At 41.5% G+C, this 19,464-nt stretch overlaps 1 protein-coding gene across 3 annotated transcripts in view; it reads left to right on the forward strand.

Annotated features, from left to right (window-relative positions):
- LOC117574787 (uncharacterized) overlaps positions 1-19,242 on the forward strand; it is a 58,189-nt gene extending 38,947 nt beyond the window's left edge. For all 3 annotated transcript variants that reach the window (XM_034258743.2, XM_052006690.1, XM_052006691.1), the window contains 5 exons: positions 7,853-8,037; positions 9,191-9,282; positions 9,526-9,636; positions 18,448-18,717; positions 18,786-19,242. In XM_034258743.2, the coding sequence (XP_034114634.2) occupies positions 7,884-8,037; positions 9,191-9,282; positions 9,526-9,636; positions 18,448-18,717; positions 18,786-19,163 (1,005 nt within the window). In that variant the 5' untranslated portion in view covers positions 7,853-7,883 and the 3' untranslated portion in view covers positions 19,164-19,242. The remainder of the gene's footprint in view (positions 1-7,852; positions 8,038-9,190; positions 9,283-9,525; positions 9,637-18,447; positions 18,718-18,785) is intronic.
- The last annotated feature ends 222 nt before the right edge of the window (positions 19,243-19,464 follow it).

Consider the following 19,464-nt stretch of genomic DNA (forward strand, 5'->3'; position numbering starts at 1 on the left):
CCGCGTGCCGCTTGCCACTTCCCAGTCCAAGCGAACTTACACCATAGAGATGCGCCTTTACTATTAAGCCTGAATGTCATTAGCTTGTCTCGTTTATCTTTTAATGAGCGTAAAATAAAAATCGCTGAAGTATGGAGTGGGGGAGGAGAGGGAAACATCCTAAAGAGGCTTTCAAAGCACCAGCAAATTATCAAGGCTCTTAGACAGTCTCTTACACGCATATTATATCCAAACATGGGATCTATGACAAGAGTTTAACTAGCAGAAAGTACTGTCAAGTGCTGTCATTAGATTCTATCATAATCGAATTTGACGTTTGACTACAAAATTTATCCGATTCAATAAGCTCGACTGAGCAGCAAACTTCAAGTTGATTTCATTAAACTTCTGATGTCATTCGCCCAATGTTTATGCAACACTCAAGTGTGTTTCAAACCACTCTTAAAGTAAAGAGAGAGAAGGAGAGCGATTTTCCTTGTTTCGTCTTTCCACTATCATTTATTCATCTAATTGGACATCCTTTTTCTTTCGCATTGCATATACACTGCATTATCAATGCGGACAGTTTTTCCGATCTGGTGTCCCTTTTTATTGTCTAGCGACACAAAATTTCTTTAATATAGATGTCTCGTGCGTTTCGTTTCGAGTGAATCTTCGTAAATCAAGTATACGCACCGTCGAACGCCAACTGTCCAGCAATATTTCATCCACTTATTCCCTAGCGAACTTTGGTTGCCATCTGCCCACTCGTTGTTTTTGCTTAAGCTGCCACTTAATCCAGTCGCCTCTCGTCCTCCCCTCCCCCTACATTGCCACTTTGCCACACATCCCCTGAGTGTTTGCGTGCGCACCGGGGCACGCGTTTTTTCGATGCTGCCACTGGCGTCGTTGCCGTGTTTGGTGTAGCTGTTGCTGTTGCTGTTGTTGGATTGCTGTAAGCCCTTAATTAAATATTAAATACGCCTAATTGCGCATTTCATAACTCAGGCAACGGCAAGTAATTAATTATTTAAGTTAAACTAAATTGAGCTGAGCCAGTCACGACACACTCACAAAGTTTCCTCCCTGCCGGTGATGTAAATAAATATCCACAAAAGTGGAAAACCTGCCAACTGCTGCTGCTGCTGTTGCTGCTTTGGCTGCTTTTTATACATTAAGATTTTTAAGGATGGTGCTGTAAATTTTACAGGCGGGCCTCACAACTTGGTAAAAGCAAATCAACAGCAACAAAAAAGTTATTTGAATTTAATTTACACACATGAAACGAACTCGCACAACACATAACAATGCCAAACTGTAAACTCAATACTGTAAACTGTAAACTACACGTACAAATTGCGCCAGAAGCGTTAATTATGGAGCACGGCACGCGTTTGCTATCATTTCCTTATACAGAATTTTCTTTTGAAGCTGCCAGCTCGTGTAGCAGAGAGTGCTTAAATTTCCTGCTGATAATCTGCGAACAAGCGTGATTAGCTCGACGCACAATCTGGCAGACATTTTTAGTGAACACGTTGCTTAAATCATTGAAATTGGAACCGAGAAATCACAACAATGCCCCGTCCATTGTTGAGCCACAATTTGCACAACTTTTCAGTGGTTAGAAAACTTTCACACAGTAAAAGATAGAAAGAGTCGAGTAAAAAGAGTGTGACTAATGGAGACAAGGGGAAAGAAGAACCAACAGTCAGAGAGTGAAGGGAAGACTTGCCCCAAAAACTATTTTCATAAATAGCAGCGGACAGCGCCAAATGCAAACACAGTCGGCCAGGCCCGGCGACGTCTGGACTTCGTCATTGCCTTCTCTCTAGCTCTCTCTCTCTCTGTCTTTCTGGCTAAAACTCCTGGCAGCCATTGGACAGTCAGCTTGAATCCTTTAAGTTTCTTTTGTTCACAATGTACTAATGCCCGTTTTTCACTGTGTGATTTATCGGTTTCGAGGTTCACAGTTCGAGTTGCAAATGCATTTTCCGTGTTTGCCCCATTCCCCAGTCCAGTCCAGTACAGCCCAGTCGAATGGAGAACTCAAAAGTCCAAAGCCCAAGCCAGGCCGCAAGCCAGTGAGTGGGTCGTGGGTTATATTGCCATTCCAACAACTAACTAATACAAACTTCAAATAGCTTTCGTCCCTTCAACAGCGTATCTGTGAGTGGGTGAGTGCAAACTTTTTGGCTTTCAAAATGTCAACTCATTTGAGCTCTTTTTTTGTGGTACCCTTCGTTGTTATAATAACTTTGTGATACAGTTTGCTACACAATGAGCAACATCCTTTGTCCATTCGAGTATGCAACAATGCTCCTATTACGTACTTTCACATTCATTGCATTAACAATCATTCCTCTTCTTACTATCTGCACTTTTAACAAGAAATACTAAGCGAAGAACGGGAATGACATAAAATTATTGTTGAAAGCATTTCAGGATTAATTTCAGCATTCAGCAATTCTCAGCAGCATATTTCGAGTAGTTAACTAAACATACAAAATTGTACAAATTGCTCAAACAATATTTAAATGAACAGAGTACAAATTAAACAAAAAGGAAACTCAAGTGTGCTCAACTCTGAGATACCCGCTACCCATTTTGAATAGTAATAAAACCGTACGGTATTTTTCTGAAAATATACCAAACTAATATACTGCAAAAAGAATAAGACACGCCAAAGGCAAGATTTGGTATATACTACGCTCTAAATATTTCATAGGGTGCAAAATATACCAGATTGTCAGCCTGAGCAACACATAGTAAGTCAACGTATTTTCTCATGCAAAATTATTTCTTAAAAATTTGAAATAAACCTGATCTCTTATAGTCTCAGAGCTAGGTATTCATACGGAGAGGTAACAATCAGAAAGACGAACAGAAGGGCACATCTATATTGACTCGACTGTTGATGCTGATTAGGAATATATACTTAATGTGCTCGGAGATGCCTCCTTCTGCCTATTACATACTACGAACAAAGTTATAATACCCTTTTACCCAATTGGTAGCGGGTATAAAAATGTAACTGAATCGAAAAGGTAAATCTACAATTGCATCGACACAAAGTTGAGAGTAAAAGTACTTAATTGTTGCAAAATAACTTTTCCAATAAAATTTCGAGGTCTTCATTTGCAAAATCAAATTATAATCGTTGAATACTATAAAATGCCCATAATTTGACACTTTCTGCCTGCGGTCTTTCAGCAATAATGTTTTGCCTTGAGAAATGCAATTAGCAGACAAAGTCGAGGTCGAAATGGTAAACCGCGTTTGGTACTTGATTAAATATTGATCAGACGGCATTTTGGTCTAACTGTGATGGATGGCAAATATTTATGGTCGAATTGAAGTGAACCGGAGATAATTGAAGGCACATCACGAGATCCGTTTGTGGTCATGCTTGTTTGGCTTTATGCTGCGGTGACCAGAAAGTCAACAGCGGGCCAGAAACTCTGATGGGATTTGTGGTGGATGGGCTGGGCAGGCATGCATAGCACACGCACGCAAAATGTAACAAAAGTGACACTGCTCACTCATAAAAGAAATCAATGTCCTTACAGGAAGTGCCTTGGCAATTTGCAATCCTTTGTGTCATTACACAAAGCTTCCGCAGTATCCCGAAGCTGTTGCCTGCAGCGACACGCTGCTGCAATCAAAGCGATTCGAATCACCAGAAGCAGCAGCAGCAACAGCAACAGCAGAAGCTGAAGTCGAAACTGGAGCAGCAGCAGCAACCAGCGCATTAATCCTTCATTGGCAATCAAGCGTCCTTGCCCTTGTACTTGCCTTTGCCTTTGAGAACGAGAACCTGTGATGAACTGTGTCCCTAGAACGGAAGTTGTAAAAACGCCAACGCCGCACAAAGCAAACATAGAGGGAATATTTGGTGCCTGGCGTCTGTCGGCTGCTGGTTGCTGGTGGCTGCTTTGCTTTATTCTTTTTTAGCTCTAGCTTGCTGCTTGGATCGGCTAACCAGTGGCACGGAACCGATTATAGTATTCCGTATTTGGATTGAGATTTGCCTGGGGGCATTCGTCAAACGACGCAGCAACTGGAGCAATTGTTTCGCCAAAGTTTCCTTTTGGTATTCGCTTTTATTCATTATGCGCATCTCTCGCTTTCGTTCTCTTTCTCTTTTCTTTCATTCAACCATTGTGCGCTGAGACTGGAGCTGGGGCATAAACACTGATTGATTGATTAGAGGCTCAAGCTTCTATAGTCTCAGGGACTAAAGGACTGATATCGTGTGTGGCAGCCACACACTGACTGAGAGTCTGAGTGTATGCGTGTGTGTGTTTGTGCCACTAAACCTAATGAGAGGCCCTTGAGCGAGTGTCGCATCAATCAAACGCGCATTTAGCGCTTTATATAAATAAGTATTTATTTGTATGTACAAATGTACATACCGAGTAGAATGCACATACTACTACATGTCAGCAAAACGATTTCTCTTGACTTGCGATTATTGTTTTTCGAGTAGGTGTGTGCTTGGCTGACAGCTGGCGATTAACAAATGAATCATACTTATAAGTGAATGATTGCCCTCGCCTCCCTCCCTATCATTTCATACAGTCACTGCCAACTGCCCCTCAAAAGATTCTTAACTAACGCAACAGCTTTAAGTCTTAACTAAAGCCAGGCATCTCTAAGCAAGCCAATTTCAACTCATAGAGGCGATACCTATCTGCAAATTGGCTACGTGGCAGACTTGAATGCCAGAGATTGGCACGAAACGAGCGTAGACCGAAATCAATAGTGAAGCCAATAGCCAACAACTAGGGAAGCACTTCTGTCACTCTGCTGGCTCAGCATTGTTGCACGTCATGGCTTCCGCAATGGACACCGTTCAATGTCCACTCTACTCAGCTTCGGCTCGGCTCTGACAACTGACTTGGCACTGTCTCTCTGTCAGTCAGTTGAAGCGGACAACAAGTGAAACAGATTTAAGGTTATTGTGCTCGACTAGAAAATACTTAAATTAAGACGTAATTGCTAGATTCTTTACTTCATATATTGTAGTAATTTAAAAATAGTTTCGATTACAATGAATAGTTTAATATACTCTCTTCATGAATTTTGGTTTTTACAGGGTAGAGCATCATTTCACTTTATCAAATGACTTGGCTGCTACTTTCATGCTCTTAGACATTGGAGAAGTTTGTACATTCACATATCGGGTGTACATTCATCGCCCACTCCAATGCTGACACGTTGCTTCATTTCGCTCTCTCTCTGTCTCAAATCTTTTCTCTCCTTCTTACACTGTCACACTAGCAATGTCCTCATTATCAGTTGAAATGTTGTCAATCACGGGATTTCGTTTGTTTTGTTTTGATTTGACTTTCAATTGAATTTCTCATTTGAATATCCCACGTTATCGTTGTCCTTGTCACTGGCATTCAAAATCCTGGGCATATCTACAGCACCGTTAAGCTTTCCACAACTTCCGCCGCCTGGCTTAACGCTTATGATGAGTTCTCGCTTCGCTTATTGGTAAAATGCAAACTTTCGACATAAAAAATTAATTTGATTTTTTTTTTTTTGGGTCGTTTTCCTAGCGTGCTTGGATTTGCGTTAATGACGCCATAATCAACTGTTTTATTACGCTTTAAAAAAAGTTAAGCTCACACACAGACACAAACACAGAGACACACTCCGAGTCATACACATACATACACTTTGCGAGAGCTGCTTTTATAGAGCTTAGCTGTAACTTTTTTTTAATTACACTTTCCGCATTTTCACATTGAGTTCGGCCTAAAAAGAGGGCAAAATAGAATTATATTCAAATTGAATTAAATCGAGATTTATTGAATTGTTAAACACCGAATATTGTTCCCATTTCGTTGGCCATAAAATGGGTTCAAATACGTGACCAGCTAAGTCCAGAGAAATAATGAGTTTATGCAGCTTTTTACATTGCCACTAATATTCTTCATGAATATTTTAACGGTACAAAAATTGATTGAACCAAATTTCTTGAAACTAGTAATTTCATAAATTTTCCATGTTCCAAATTGTTTTCTCTATGAAATCAGTCTCAAAGAATTTAATATGAAAGAGAGTGCACTGAAAAATTCGAACAAAATTAGCGAAAGCGAGTTATAAGTTCCACAAAAGGCTCGGGGACGGCAGTCAGTCAATGGCGAAGTTTATGTTTGTGATCGAAAATTTTAATTAAAATCATAATGAAATAATTGAGAATTTTGTTGTTATAAAATTTATGCGTAATAGAAATTTCGGAAATTCCCATGGCATGAGCAATAACAATAGCAGCCAGCCAACAATAACAATCATGCCGGCAACCGAACTGAAAGTTAGAGATGGGGGCACTAACTGGAAACGTGAAGCTGAAGCTGAAGCGGGTTACCGACCACAAAAGCTGGTCCATCATAATGTAGAGATGACTCCATGAATGCTGGATGGATGCATGGGAGACTGTGAGGCGGCTAACAATAAAGCAGAGACATTAAAGTCGAAATGATGACCCGAACTTAATCGACTTGCCTACAATAATATTTAAATTTAATTTAAATGCTCACATGAGAGCAGGCAAGCGTGCGAGCAAACAAATCGAAGGATGTGTGGTGTATCTCAATCTGCAGGACAATTTGCGAAACGATATGGTTGTAGTCGGTGTTGGTGTTTGCTTCCTGTTTGAAGCTGAAAGGTCTCCCTCGATGGGCTTGCAAAATGCACAGCTCGAAGCTCAGCAAGTTCTATGTTAGTTGGGTTAATGGTATTGGTATTGTTGTTGTTGCTGTTGCTCATGCCTTTCGGTTTTTGCGGCAAAGGGACAATAATTTTAAGTCTTTCGCTTAAAAGCACAAAATGATTGGAGAGTTTCTTAGCCAACGAGACCCAAGCCGATGCCAGTCTAATGGCACTTTACGTATTGTATCGGTGTGTGTGTGCGCGTGTGTGTGTATGATGCTGTGTTTTTCTGAAATGCTATTTAAGCTACGCTCGCCAGCCACATGTTTATGCTGTGCTTAGAAAATGGAAAATTGGAATTGCATGAGCTAAATAACTACAGTAAGCCCTGGGCATTGGCTTGGGCCCTTAAGTCCCTTTGAGTTAATGCGTTGATATCATTATTAAATTCCCTTGTTGGCCATGTGCCACATTTGTAACTTTTGACCATTAGCTTTTGTTTTTGTGGCCATGATCGCACTGTGCAGCTACAAGAGTATGCTGTTGCCTTTGCTGTTGTTATTTGAGGTCTAATTGATACAAGAAAACATCAGAGCAACATCAGCAAAAGTCGTCAGCAAACTTACAATTGCAACCAGCAGCTTGACAATTGTTTTCCAGTTCTGTGGTCAGCTTTCTCTCTCTCTGCCATATGTGTGTTTGTCCATTTGTCTGCCTGTCTGTTCGTCTGTCACACGCTCACACACATACAGATATGTGTGTGTGTGTGTGTTCAATCTATTTCAAATGTCACACACCGTTTGTTACTCGTTGTCAATTGAGCTGCCATTGCATTGAAACTTGTGCTCACGCTGCGTATGTGTAATGTCATTTTGCGCACATACAGAACTTATTACTGTCTCTCCTCGTGTATTGCTTAGTTAAAGGTTTTTGTCTTACTGCAAAGTTTTTAAGCACGTCGAATGGCAAAAAACTTGCACAGCAGTCGTGTGACTTGAAAGCCTTACAAAGTTGTCATAGTTGCACAAAAGCCCAAACGGATGGACGAGTGGAAGAATGAGAGAATAAGGCGAGTCGAGGCAATTCAATATGCTGCAGCGGCAACTTTAACAAGTGGCATGGCCAGTTATCAATAAAGCATGATATCATCAACTCAAATATGACTTGCAACTTTTAGTTAAACATGCGTTCCACTTGCTTCAACTCTTTGCAGCACAACTGAAGCAGCAGCCAACACAATAAAAATGGCTAAACTGGAAGGAGAAGTAAGCGATGGAGGAGGAGCAAAACGGAAACGAGCCTGCATACTGAGATCGAGACAGGGCTTACCTAGTTTGCATGCGCTTTTCAATGTGTTGACTCTGAGCTGCATTATAATCTCCGATTTATTACTCAGCGGTAAGTATTACGTATACGTAATATACGTAAACGTATTGTGTGCATGATGGTCAGTCAGACTGGGCTTTGCCTATTTCCGATTCCATTTCTATTCATCCCCTTTTGATTGTCCGATTGAATTTATTATGCCAACTGCGTACGCAAATGTGGTTAAAATTGATTATTTAATTTGCCAAATGAGCGTTAATATTATGCATTGCGCTCCACACCCGCACACGAATGATTACATTAATTTATGCATGCATATGAGTGTGTGTGAACATTCGTTAAGCAGTCAATTTATAAAATATTACATAAAATGCAAAAGCCCTTGCATATTACGCAGTTGATCTGCAAACCAACACATTTGATTAATGTTGGTTTGTTCAATTAAAGTTGCCATAGTTCGGCCTACCACATGGCGACCGAGCAATTGAACTCGTATCTCAACTCTACGAGCAGCAGTTTATTATTGAGACCACTGTTGCAACATATAAAGGATTATATAAAATGAACTACAAGTCGAAAGACAGTCGTTGATTGCTTTACTTTTAATATAATATCTAAGTGACAAATCAATTTAAATTTCTATCAATTCAATTGCTCACTCGCCATTTCAGTTGCGCATTCGACTCGTTAAATATTTAAAATACAGCGCCACATTTTTCAATTAAAGGTGCGAAGAAAAAATACAGATGAATATGAAATAAAAAGAAATAAATTACATTAAATTCAAGCCAAATTCGATACATACACAACAATTGACGGCGCACAGTCGATAGTCGACGGTCGGCATCGTTGGCATTGTCGTTGCCGTTGCATTGTCATAAATTAACATGCAAACGGATCTTTGCCCAGACACCCACAATTCCCGATCCCCGAACGTATGTAATTAAGTTTTTACACTCGTGCATAATCGAATTCAAACTGTTGGCTGCAGCATCATCTGCTCCTTGAACTGCAGCGCTCAACGGCTCCAATGTAGGCCAGCAGCCAGAGCCTCTTAAACGTATTGCAGTTCATTAAGTGGCCCATTATATAAAATGGGGAATGAGAATGGAATTGGCAATGCCATTGCGTATGCGAATGGAAATGGAATTGAGAATAAGAATGGCGTAAGCTGCTTACTTTGCCAACATACTTTAATGTGTATTTCATTTGCAATTGTGTACAGCCCATGGACTGAAGGATCTGAAGATATTCGTACCGGAAGCTGTCATCATGGGCAATGCAGCGACATTGTCTTGTCAATATGATTTGGAGCAGGTAAGTGAGACTTCCTTAGCGGAGGAATCGAGGGAATTCCTAAAGAAGGATCGAGATGGTAGCGAGACGACATTGTCAACGTCAATGGCTTGCTTAATTATTATAATTACTAGCACTTTGTCTTCGTTGTCCTTGTCGTTGACATCGTTGTAGTGTTGTCGTCTTGCTCTTTCTCGCTTCGTCTTGGCGCGTTGCGGCTGCTATCCATTCACACTTTTCATTAACGCGACTTCTTCTTTGTAGGCGGCGTTATATTCGGTGCGCTGGTATTTCAACCAGGAGGAGTTCTATCGCTACGTGCCACGCGAGGCGAAGCCCACATTAGTCTTCCTCGTCTCGGGCATTAATGTTGATGTAAGTGAAATTAAGTATTCGCCCCTTAAGCCGGGTCCAGTCCAAATATTCGTCAGACTGACGACGATACACAACAACGTTTTACATTCGTTTTCGCAATTAAATGAACAAATCGGAGGAAAGCAATTTCGTAGATTGTATAAAACACGAGCACACGAGCATTGTTCTGAACCAGTTTGCATTTTTACAAAATGTAAAGGCGAAAACATTCAAATATTGTGTAAATATTTATTTAAATATGGACAATGGCGACTGCTGCGGCGCCAAATACTGCCCAGAGCAGTAACAACACGCGGACAACAATAACTATAATAACTAGAAGCATATACAACTAGCTCTTTCTCTCTCTCTCTCTTGCTTCTTTTCATCTCTGTCTATCTGTTACAAGCATTTATGTACAATTTTTATTTACAATTTTCGGGAAGTGTCGCGTTTGTATGCGCGTCTGTTTGAGTATTGTGTGCCGGCACAATTGGTAAAGTGCGACTACAACTAACTGAAATATTGCGCAATGTGCAAAATAGTTTATGGCGCGGTTGGGAAGCAACTGAAAGGACGCCACCTCTCGTTGAATACGTTGCGCATTCATGTTTGCATTTCTACCCTGCAATAAATTACATTCCTGCAGGGTATATCCAAACAAACTAACAGCTACATTTTGTTTGCCCGTAAATAGAATTATCACATACTAGGAAACTTTTAGCCGAGCTTACTTTAATTCACCAAGAGTGTTCTGCTCTGTGCGATACTCATTAATAAAAATAACAGCCGCAAAGTATGCAATAAATTTGTGGCTGAGTGTACAAAGCGCATAACGACAACATTTTTCGGACAGCATTCAGATATTTTCTCAGCCCCGAGTGTAACATGAAAGTGTTCAACACTATTTGTGTTGCATTTGTTACTAGTGAGATATAGTTAAATTACTATGTTTACTTCCCTCTCCATAGCCAGAGTTCAACATTAATTTATTGCTTTAGTACCTATCATCATTCGGCTATAAGAATAAATATACCTCCGAGTACCCTATAAAACGATGCAGGCGCGCAAAAAAATCTCTTGTCGTATAATCATAAATAAATAAAATTGAATTTGCCATGAACAATTTTTTGTTGTTGAAAACGAAATATAAATTGAAAACTCATTCGTCCGCACATAAAATTTCCAAACTCATTTACCAACACTCCGAGCAGCATTTTTCAAATTCACAAGAGGGCGATCTTAAATAATAATAAATAATCGCATAAAGAGGGGTCATTGGCGAATGTTGAAGCAATGTTTGTTTTATATACCAAAGCGCAGCAATGAGAATGAAAACAAAAGCAAAACGCACGCTTATAAAAATAATTTGCCATCCAACATCCATATTTTCTCTGAGTTTCCGTCTCATTCTCAGTCCATCTATCTCCCTCAGTCTCTTTGTCTCATGGAACCCAACTGCCTCGACAAAGGGGAACTGGTCACATCAATCAACGAGAGTAGCAATCGGACTTGATTAATTTGCTCTGATTGTGTCTTTAATTTGCACTCTATGTGGTAGCGAAAAAAGAGAAGAGCAGAGCAGAGAAGAAAAGAAAAAGGAAGAGAATTAAAAAAGGAAGAAGACCGTAGCGAATTGGCGAATACGAGAAGCTCTGCTCAAATGTTAATTTCCCACTAATTGGCATTCAAAAGCATTTTCGCACTAATTAAATATTTCGATTACAGTTACGCGCAGAAAGAGAGGACAAGAGCGCGATACGATGAGGCTATGGGATGAACATTTTTGGGGAGTTGTCGGTGCATGTTAATTATATATATTCAAGTATTGTAAGTTGTATATACACTCGCTTGTATAGTTGATTTTTATATCGTGGTTCATATGGCCAGCGAATTGGAAACTATTCAGAATGCCTTCATTTGCAATGGCATTGGAGTCAAGGCGTAAATTGTGTTGCCTACTTATTGGGGCCTGGCGGCAGAAGTGGAAATGCTAAATTTTAATTTAAGCAAATTCACTTGCCGACATTCTCTGCTCTCTCTCCGTCTCCTTCTCTCTGCGCTTTATTCAAGTGCATATATTTTGTTCTGTTCTGTTCTGAAACTGAAGCGAACTACTTGAGATGCAATGAGCTATGAACCGCAAAAGGTGAAAAGTGACGGATCAGAGGAACAACAAGAGGCATGGAGAAAAGCGAGAGAAGAGAAGAGTGTGGCAAAAGGTGGTTCATTCCATTGGATAATGCAAATGATTTAGCAACCGTGCACTATGCAATTAAGTTTGAAGGTTACTCGCCGCTTCAAACAGCAAAATGCTGGTTGTATTGAAAGGCAAAGGCAAGTTGCTTTTGCGAAAAGAAGCAAAAAAAAAAAAACAAATATCATCGCACGCTTGCCCCAAGGCAACGAATCGAAATGAAGCACCACGTTTTTCTAATTTACATTGATAGCTGCTGTTGCTGCTGCTGTGGCTGTTGCTGATGCTGTTGCTGCTGCTGTTGCTGCTGCTAACGATGGCAGCATTCAAAGGCCAGTCAGACCACAAATGCAAATTGAAATGGAATTTTTAAGTTATGCCAAGGCAAATACAGTGCACTATAAAGAGGAACAACTCATCAGCCTAGAGAGACTACACTCTAAGAGACCAAGAGTGAGTGTGCGAGTGAGCGAGAGAGAGAGAGAGAGAGGGAAAGAGAGTAATGTGGGCGAAACTGTGGCAAGTGCCGTAATTGAGATTAAAACATTATAACTTGACTTGTTTTACTTTTGCTAAATCATTTCAAGCAGCTAAACACGCCTAATGAGAAAAGTTCAGACCGTGGCCGCCATTATGATTATATACATGTATATAATATTTATATAAATGCATGTGTGTGTGTGTGTGTGTGTGTGTGCTTGTGTGTGTGTGAATGTAGGCGGACCACATAAAGGGATGAGCGGGCATTCATGCTCGCACTCATACTCGCTCTCGGGACAGCACTTGAATGGCAGCTGCTTGCTGCTGCTACTGCTGCAGCTTCTCTGTGGCTGACATGCGATGCACTTGTGGGGCGTGGGAGGCGTGGCAGCACCGGCCGACCGACCAAGTGCACTCCTGTCGTCCACTTGAGCGTTATTGGAATGTAAATGTATGCATATTAAGGTGTGGGACGGCTGCACGACGCGTTTGCAGCCCCCGCGACGCGTCAACAAACTTCAAAAGTTATTCACATACGAGTCGAGCTCTCCTTCTCCTTCTCCACTTCCCTTCCCTTTTTTGTATGTCACATGTCAATTGCTACAAAAAAAAAAAAAAAAAAAACAACAACGACAAGTCAAACAGCTCGGTGGCAGTAATAAAAATAATAATCATCATGTTAAATGTAATTAAATTTTTAATTTAGAGCTAGCGCCAGCCACGTTGACAATCTTCAATTAAAACACACAATTACCAGGGCCGCCCGCTGCGTTGAACCCCAACCAGGCGGGATGTGAATGATGGAGAAGAGCGCAGTAATGAGGGGAAGATGAGCAGAGAAGCTGGGACAGTTACAGGAATAGGATATGCCAAGTGCTCCAAAAGTTTTGCGGCTTATTCATTGTCCGCAGCCATTTACAAAAAACATAATAAAAAAAAACGAACTGTAAAATGCTGAAGCGAGCAACCAACAAACGAAGGGTCTCATCCTGCTGCTTCTAGTGCTCCTTCAGTGTCCTTGTCGTCGGCCTGCCCAGAAATTTGTGCCCCAAAAAGTTTTTGCACACTGTCAACACGGAAGGAATTATTCCGCATTAAGTTTGTGGTAATGGCGGCGGCAGTCACACACCAAGTGTCCTTTGCTATAGTGTCCTGTCTGGCAGCGTAGTTATTCCTGTTGTTGTTGGTATTGTTGGCATTTGCTTTTAACATTGTTAATAACCCGACACGCCTCCACCTCACATTTATGCAGAGCAATGTGCCCTTAAAATTAATGCACTTGCCGCTGCTGCTTGCAGGAAGAAGACGGACTCCAACTCCAACTCGAACTCGAACCCGGCAACAGAAGTGGCCAAAAAACTTTCGGACCTGCGAGTGCCAGTTTGTCCTGCTGCTGCTCCCGGGGGGGGTGGGGGTGAAAAAGCAGAGGTCCTTGTGGGCAAAGGGAAGGCCCACAGTTTTGACTGTTGTTAATTAGATGCACACTGCGCGCCACGGCGGCTTTGTCGTCATCGTTGGCCTTGTAAGTCGCGAAAGTTTAATTGAGCACTGGACGGACTATGATACATTTCTGTGTGCGCTGCAGATTATACTAAAATGTAAATTAATTGAAGCCTTTAATGTGGCCAAGCAGCTTTATAACACTGATTCATGCAAAAAGGGTGAAACAAATTCCAATTTGTATGTGCGTGATTACCATTTCAACTCACTTTTATGGCGCATAATTAAAGATACCACATGCCTACATATGTACACAAAGTTGGTTTGCACTCAAGGAAATCCATTAGGTTAATAAACTATTAATTTAAATTTTGCGGAGAGCCAAAGAACATCATATATTATGATAGCGTAGGCATTCAGATAATCTTGTTGCTAGCCCACAGTGCTCTTCATTAAATTATGGCTGGCAAACTGTCTGTTATATTTATTTGCCGACTGTCGAGTGCAATTACCATTATGCAGAGATGCAAAGACAGAGACAGAGAGCAAGAGAGAGAGAGAGAGAGAGATGTTGCTCACAGTTGCATGCCACATACTTCATGTTGCATTTGTTCATTTGTTGCTGCTGTTGTCTGGCGGCCTTGGCAAATATTTTTGACAAATGGCAGCAAATAAACATAATAAATAAAAAATACGAAATGCATTCGAGAGCAGCACAAAACATACATACACACAACAACACGAGTTCGTAACTAGCTGGGAGTCTGTCCATCTGCCCATCTGTCCATATCCCAGCACAATACTTCTTTTCGGAAAATGGAGAATGCAGAATGGCGAATGGCAATGCATTCACATGCGGCGTGTGCCGCCGCCATCGTCGTAGTCGCCAACAATGAGCACAATAAAAAGCCATGCATTTTCCAAACACCAAAAATTGTTCACAGCGGCGACAACAACAACAAATGCCAATGGGTAACAGCTCAACCAAACAGCAACAGCCAGAGCAACAGCAACAACAACTGAAAGAAGAACAACCGCACCGGAAACATCTCATTCACTAAATTTGTGGTCGGTTTTTGCCAAGCGCTCTCCGCGTTAGGCAGTCGAAGTTGTGAAATGCCAGCGGGCAGCTAGGAAAGGGAAACGGGAACAGGGAACAGGGAACGGGGAATGGCAATGGGAACAGGCAACAGGGAACGTGAAATGGGGAATGGTAACTGTGAATGTTTGTGGGGTGGGAGAGAGTGGAGAGGGAATTGAAGCCGCCAACGCGAGCGTTGTTAGTTCCAGCAAAGCTCGAGGCAACGGAAATTCGGAATGACATAATACGTGCCCATGTGCATGTGTGCATAAATGTATGTATGTGTGTGTATGTATGTGTATGTGTGTGTATACAGAGTGTGTGGCTGGCTGGCTACCGCGACTTGAGTTGATACAGCAATAATTCATAAAGTGTTGCATGCAAACGAGGCTGCAGCTGAGCCACACACACTCTCACACATGCAGCCACAATTATATGCTGTGCATGTGTGTGTGTGTGCGTAACATGCGACAGAGCGTTGGCAAAATTAAAATTGCTGCACAACAAACAGCGGAAACTCAGCGAGGAGCCGACAACAGCAACAGCAAATGCGAAGTGCAGCTGCAAAAGTGGCGGAGTAAGGAGGAAGAGGAAATAAAGGGGAATGGGAAGAGGGGTGAGAGGAGAGGCAAGAGCAATGAAATTCATTGTATTCTTACAACTCGACGCTGGCTGCTCAGCCGACAAAGCGGTTTTGCAGTAAAGTTATTATTTCATAAAGCCAGAATTATTGAAACAATACTTTACTCTCGCACTCACTTACACACGCTTGCACATGTGTGTGTGTGTGTCAGTGTATGTGCGCTTGTCATGCAAAATTGCGCTTTAGTAGCATAATTTTTTATGCCACATTGTTGCAGCTGCGGCAACTAAAGCAATATAAAATATAAATAGAAATTAAAAGCCAGCAAATAAATGAAAACAGGAAAAAAGGCGAAACGACAAAAACTTTTTCACGACAAAAGCAACTTGAGTCGAGTCGAGTTGAGTTGAGTTGAGACGAGTTGGGCATATATATATATATGGAGTATAAAATATAGTTAGTTATTGTTGTTGCCTACGGCCTGGCGGCAGTCGCTTCATATGTGTAACTAAAACGCATGTGTGTGAGGATGACTGTGATTCGACCGCCCATATAATTCCTCAAAATGGCAGACATTTGCGTTTGTTTGGCGCGCTTCCTGGCGCTGCCACTTCCGTTTCCGCCAGCCACGGAGCACGGAACAACAAAGTCGCATGCAATTAAATAAATATGACAACAACAGACAAATAGACAAAGCAGCGAATAGCGAGATCACTAGAGAGTGTGTGTGTGTGTGTGGGAGGAGAACAACAGACGGTTGAATGAATAAAATAAATAAATGTATTTATTGAAGTATGTTTGATTACACAATTAACGTCATATAATTCGTTGAATGCGTTGCGAGTCCCCCGCAGCAACTGTGGCAATAATCAAACTTTTAATCCTCTGAGGAAAAGCATTTTATTACAATGAAATGTTGCAGAGCTTTGCAAACTAATCGCATGTAGAACGAGCTTCACTCTTTGGCAATTTTATCTATTGTGAATAATCAATAGTAAACAATTTTATTTCCGATAAGCTTGTGCCAAATACCTTATTCATCTATTTTTTTACTTATCAGATAGCATAATCCTCTTTACGGTAGATACAATCTCTGGCCATGCAGTCACTTCGAAGTTTCGCCCCCTGTTTGGTATTCAACGAATTTGTTGCAGTCATAACTTGTGCTCAACTGCTGCAATACTAAGCTGCATTCTGTGGCATTTCGCATACATTGTGGCAAACAAATACTCACACATTCACAGACCACAACACGCATACGTATACATATACATACGCATACACGCACATGCATATAGAAAACGTTATCAATACGCTTCACATTTGTTTTCATTTTACGATTGCGTAACGAGATCAACGTCGACAAATCCAAAAGCCACTAAAACCACAGCCCGCAAGGGAGAAAGAGAGAGCAAAAGCGAGAGCTCAGGCCAGAGCAGAATCTGAATCCAGAACCGATAGCCCCAGACCCAAGAGCCAATACCAATATGCCAAATAGGGGCCGCGAGCGCCAAATCAGCTGTGGCTCTTTCAATGGCAATGCCAGAGTCGAGTCGTAGGTGATTGCAGCTGTGTGGGGGGGGTGGGTGTTGCACCCTTATCGACAGTATTATCTACGAATGAACTAACAAAAACTGTAAAGAAAGAAGAAAAAAAGCACAACACAACACATGGCCGGAGCCGCGGCCATGAGCAGCAGCAGCAGCAGCAGCGCGGCAACTAAATAGAAAGCTAGAAGAGCATTCGCTAAAGTGTTGAAACAATCGTAAAAAGCAGTTGGGTGCCCGGGGCCACAATACAATGGCAAAGCAAGGCTTGCTGACTGGCTTCGCACTCGGCAGGCACAACTGGTAACTGGCAACTGGCAGCTGGCAGCTGGCAATTGGCAACCCGGCAAACTGGCAACTGGCAGTGCCAATAACAGAGCACAGAAGAGCCAAGAGCACAGCACAGCGGATTAGTATGGATGCAAATGAACAAAGCAACTGCAGCGTCGGGCGGCATATGCAAAGCATAAAAGGGTTGTCTGCACTTAAATGCAAGGCCCTCAGATCCGCAACACAGCGAAACAACACACATGTTAATCGTGGCTACTGCAGCCGCAACTCTCTCTCTTCTCCCCTTTCTCGTTGTGGGGGTGTATTCAAGTGGATTTTGAGCAGCATACGGCGCTCGAGTTTGGCTCGAGTGGCCCAACGTTTGCTGCCAATTATCAGCACAAATGCAAAACAGCTACAACCAAAAAAAAAAAAAAAAAAAATGAAAAGAAATTGAGGTTGAACAAATCAGAACGCTTCAGCGAATATTGCATGCTCTATACAATTAGATTTAACGAAACAAGTGAGAAGGGAACAGTCGAGTGTGGTAGACTTTAAGATACTCGCTACCTATTTTTAAGAAGTCCAAATCAATGGGATATTATTCTTAGAAAATAACTCACTGTTATGCTGAAAAATACTAAAGTATACTTGATGTTGTTGGTATATGAATATACTATTACAATATACCGAATTCATAAATTAATATTTTGAAAACAATTCTAAAGAATACCAAATACTATTTTTGGTATTTGAATATATTTTTACGTTTAGAGTAAAAAATATTGTCAAACAACCGTTAGCCCTCAAAAAAAAAATTTTTGAAATTACTTCTACAATTTATATAGCCTCAGAGGTTCATACATCGTATCGGCTGTTGACGTTGATAAAGAATACCTTATACTTTATAGTTTCGGTCATGTTGTTTGCCTATTACACAAATTTGCTGGAAGCACAAAGTTAAAATACCCTTCTATCCCATGGCTAGCTAGTATAAAAATACTCCATTTATGAGCCACAAAATTCAGTCTCTTAAAATACATAAAACCGAAAATTCCTTTTATTCCACGAGAATATAAATTGCTTAACAACAAAAAGTTAAATAAAATGCTTAAGTCGAGCACACTCTAACATTCAACCACCGCAAAGTGAATTTTTATTCACTATTAAACAACAGAGACTTGAGTCGGAGTTTTGTTTTTTAATTGAAGCAATTTCTGATTGCATTTTGCAGCTCGCCAACTCGGATGCGACGTCTGTGACTCTGAAAGGAGTCACCCGGGAACTAACTGGCAGCTATCAGTGTGAGGTGTCAGAAGATGCGCCACTCTTCCACACGGACATTCGGTCTTCGCACATGCAAGTGATTGAGCTGCCCAAAGACGATCCAGCGATGCAAGTGGACAAGAAAGTAATTGGCGTCAATGACAACTTCAAAGCAGTGTGCACAGTGGGTCCATCGTATCCGCCAGCGAACATCACATGGTACATCAACGGACGAAAGGTAAGTAAAAGTGTTGCAAATTTTGTGTGGTCACCAGGTGCTCATTACGCCTTGCCACGCCCTGACAGGTATACAAAACGCCGCTGCAACGCATTACACAGGACGCATTTGAGGGTTCGACCACATACTCCTCGCTGGAAATCTATCCACATAGCCAGGTGTTGCAGGGCTTCTTCCAGGCCATGCCCAAGTATCAGACCAGTATACTGTTGCTCTGCGAGGTCTCCATACTGCATGTGTTCCACAAGAACGTGCAACAGCGCATCGGGCTGAGCAGTGCGCCGCCGACGACAATTTCACCCAATCTGCTGGGCCTGGAAGGCTCGAAGCGATATGCTAATGGCGATCCGGATAATTCAGCGCTTACAGGTGCCGCCCAGTGCAGTTGTAGTGCTGTCGGAGTGCTCGTCCTGGCGGTGGCCACTCTGGCAGCAGCTCAGCTGTGACCAGGACAACACACAGCAGGAGGCGCCACATAAGCCAATGGTCGAGTTGTCGGGAAAACACACACACACATTCACACATACACAGCCATTGCTACTGTCATTGCCAGGGTGAAAGGCAACAACAACAACAACAATAACAACATCAGCTCGAAGCGGTCTGCCCTTAAAGTGTAATTAAAAAATAACAAATGCAAATAATGAACAAATGTGCGGCAAGCAAAATTATAATAAAAAACGCAAATTGCAAAACAAAAAGAACGCAAAAAAAAGAGAAAACTACAAATAAAAATTAAAAAAAGCA

The sequence above is a fragment of the Drosophila albomicans genome, chromosome 2R, assembly GCF_009650485.2.
Source record: "Drosophila albomicans strain 15112-1751.03 chromosome 2R, ASM965048v2, whole genome shotgun sequence".
Taxonomy (NCBI): Eukaryota; Metazoa; Arthropoda; class Insecta; order Diptera; family Drosophilidae; genus Drosophila; species Drosophila albomicans.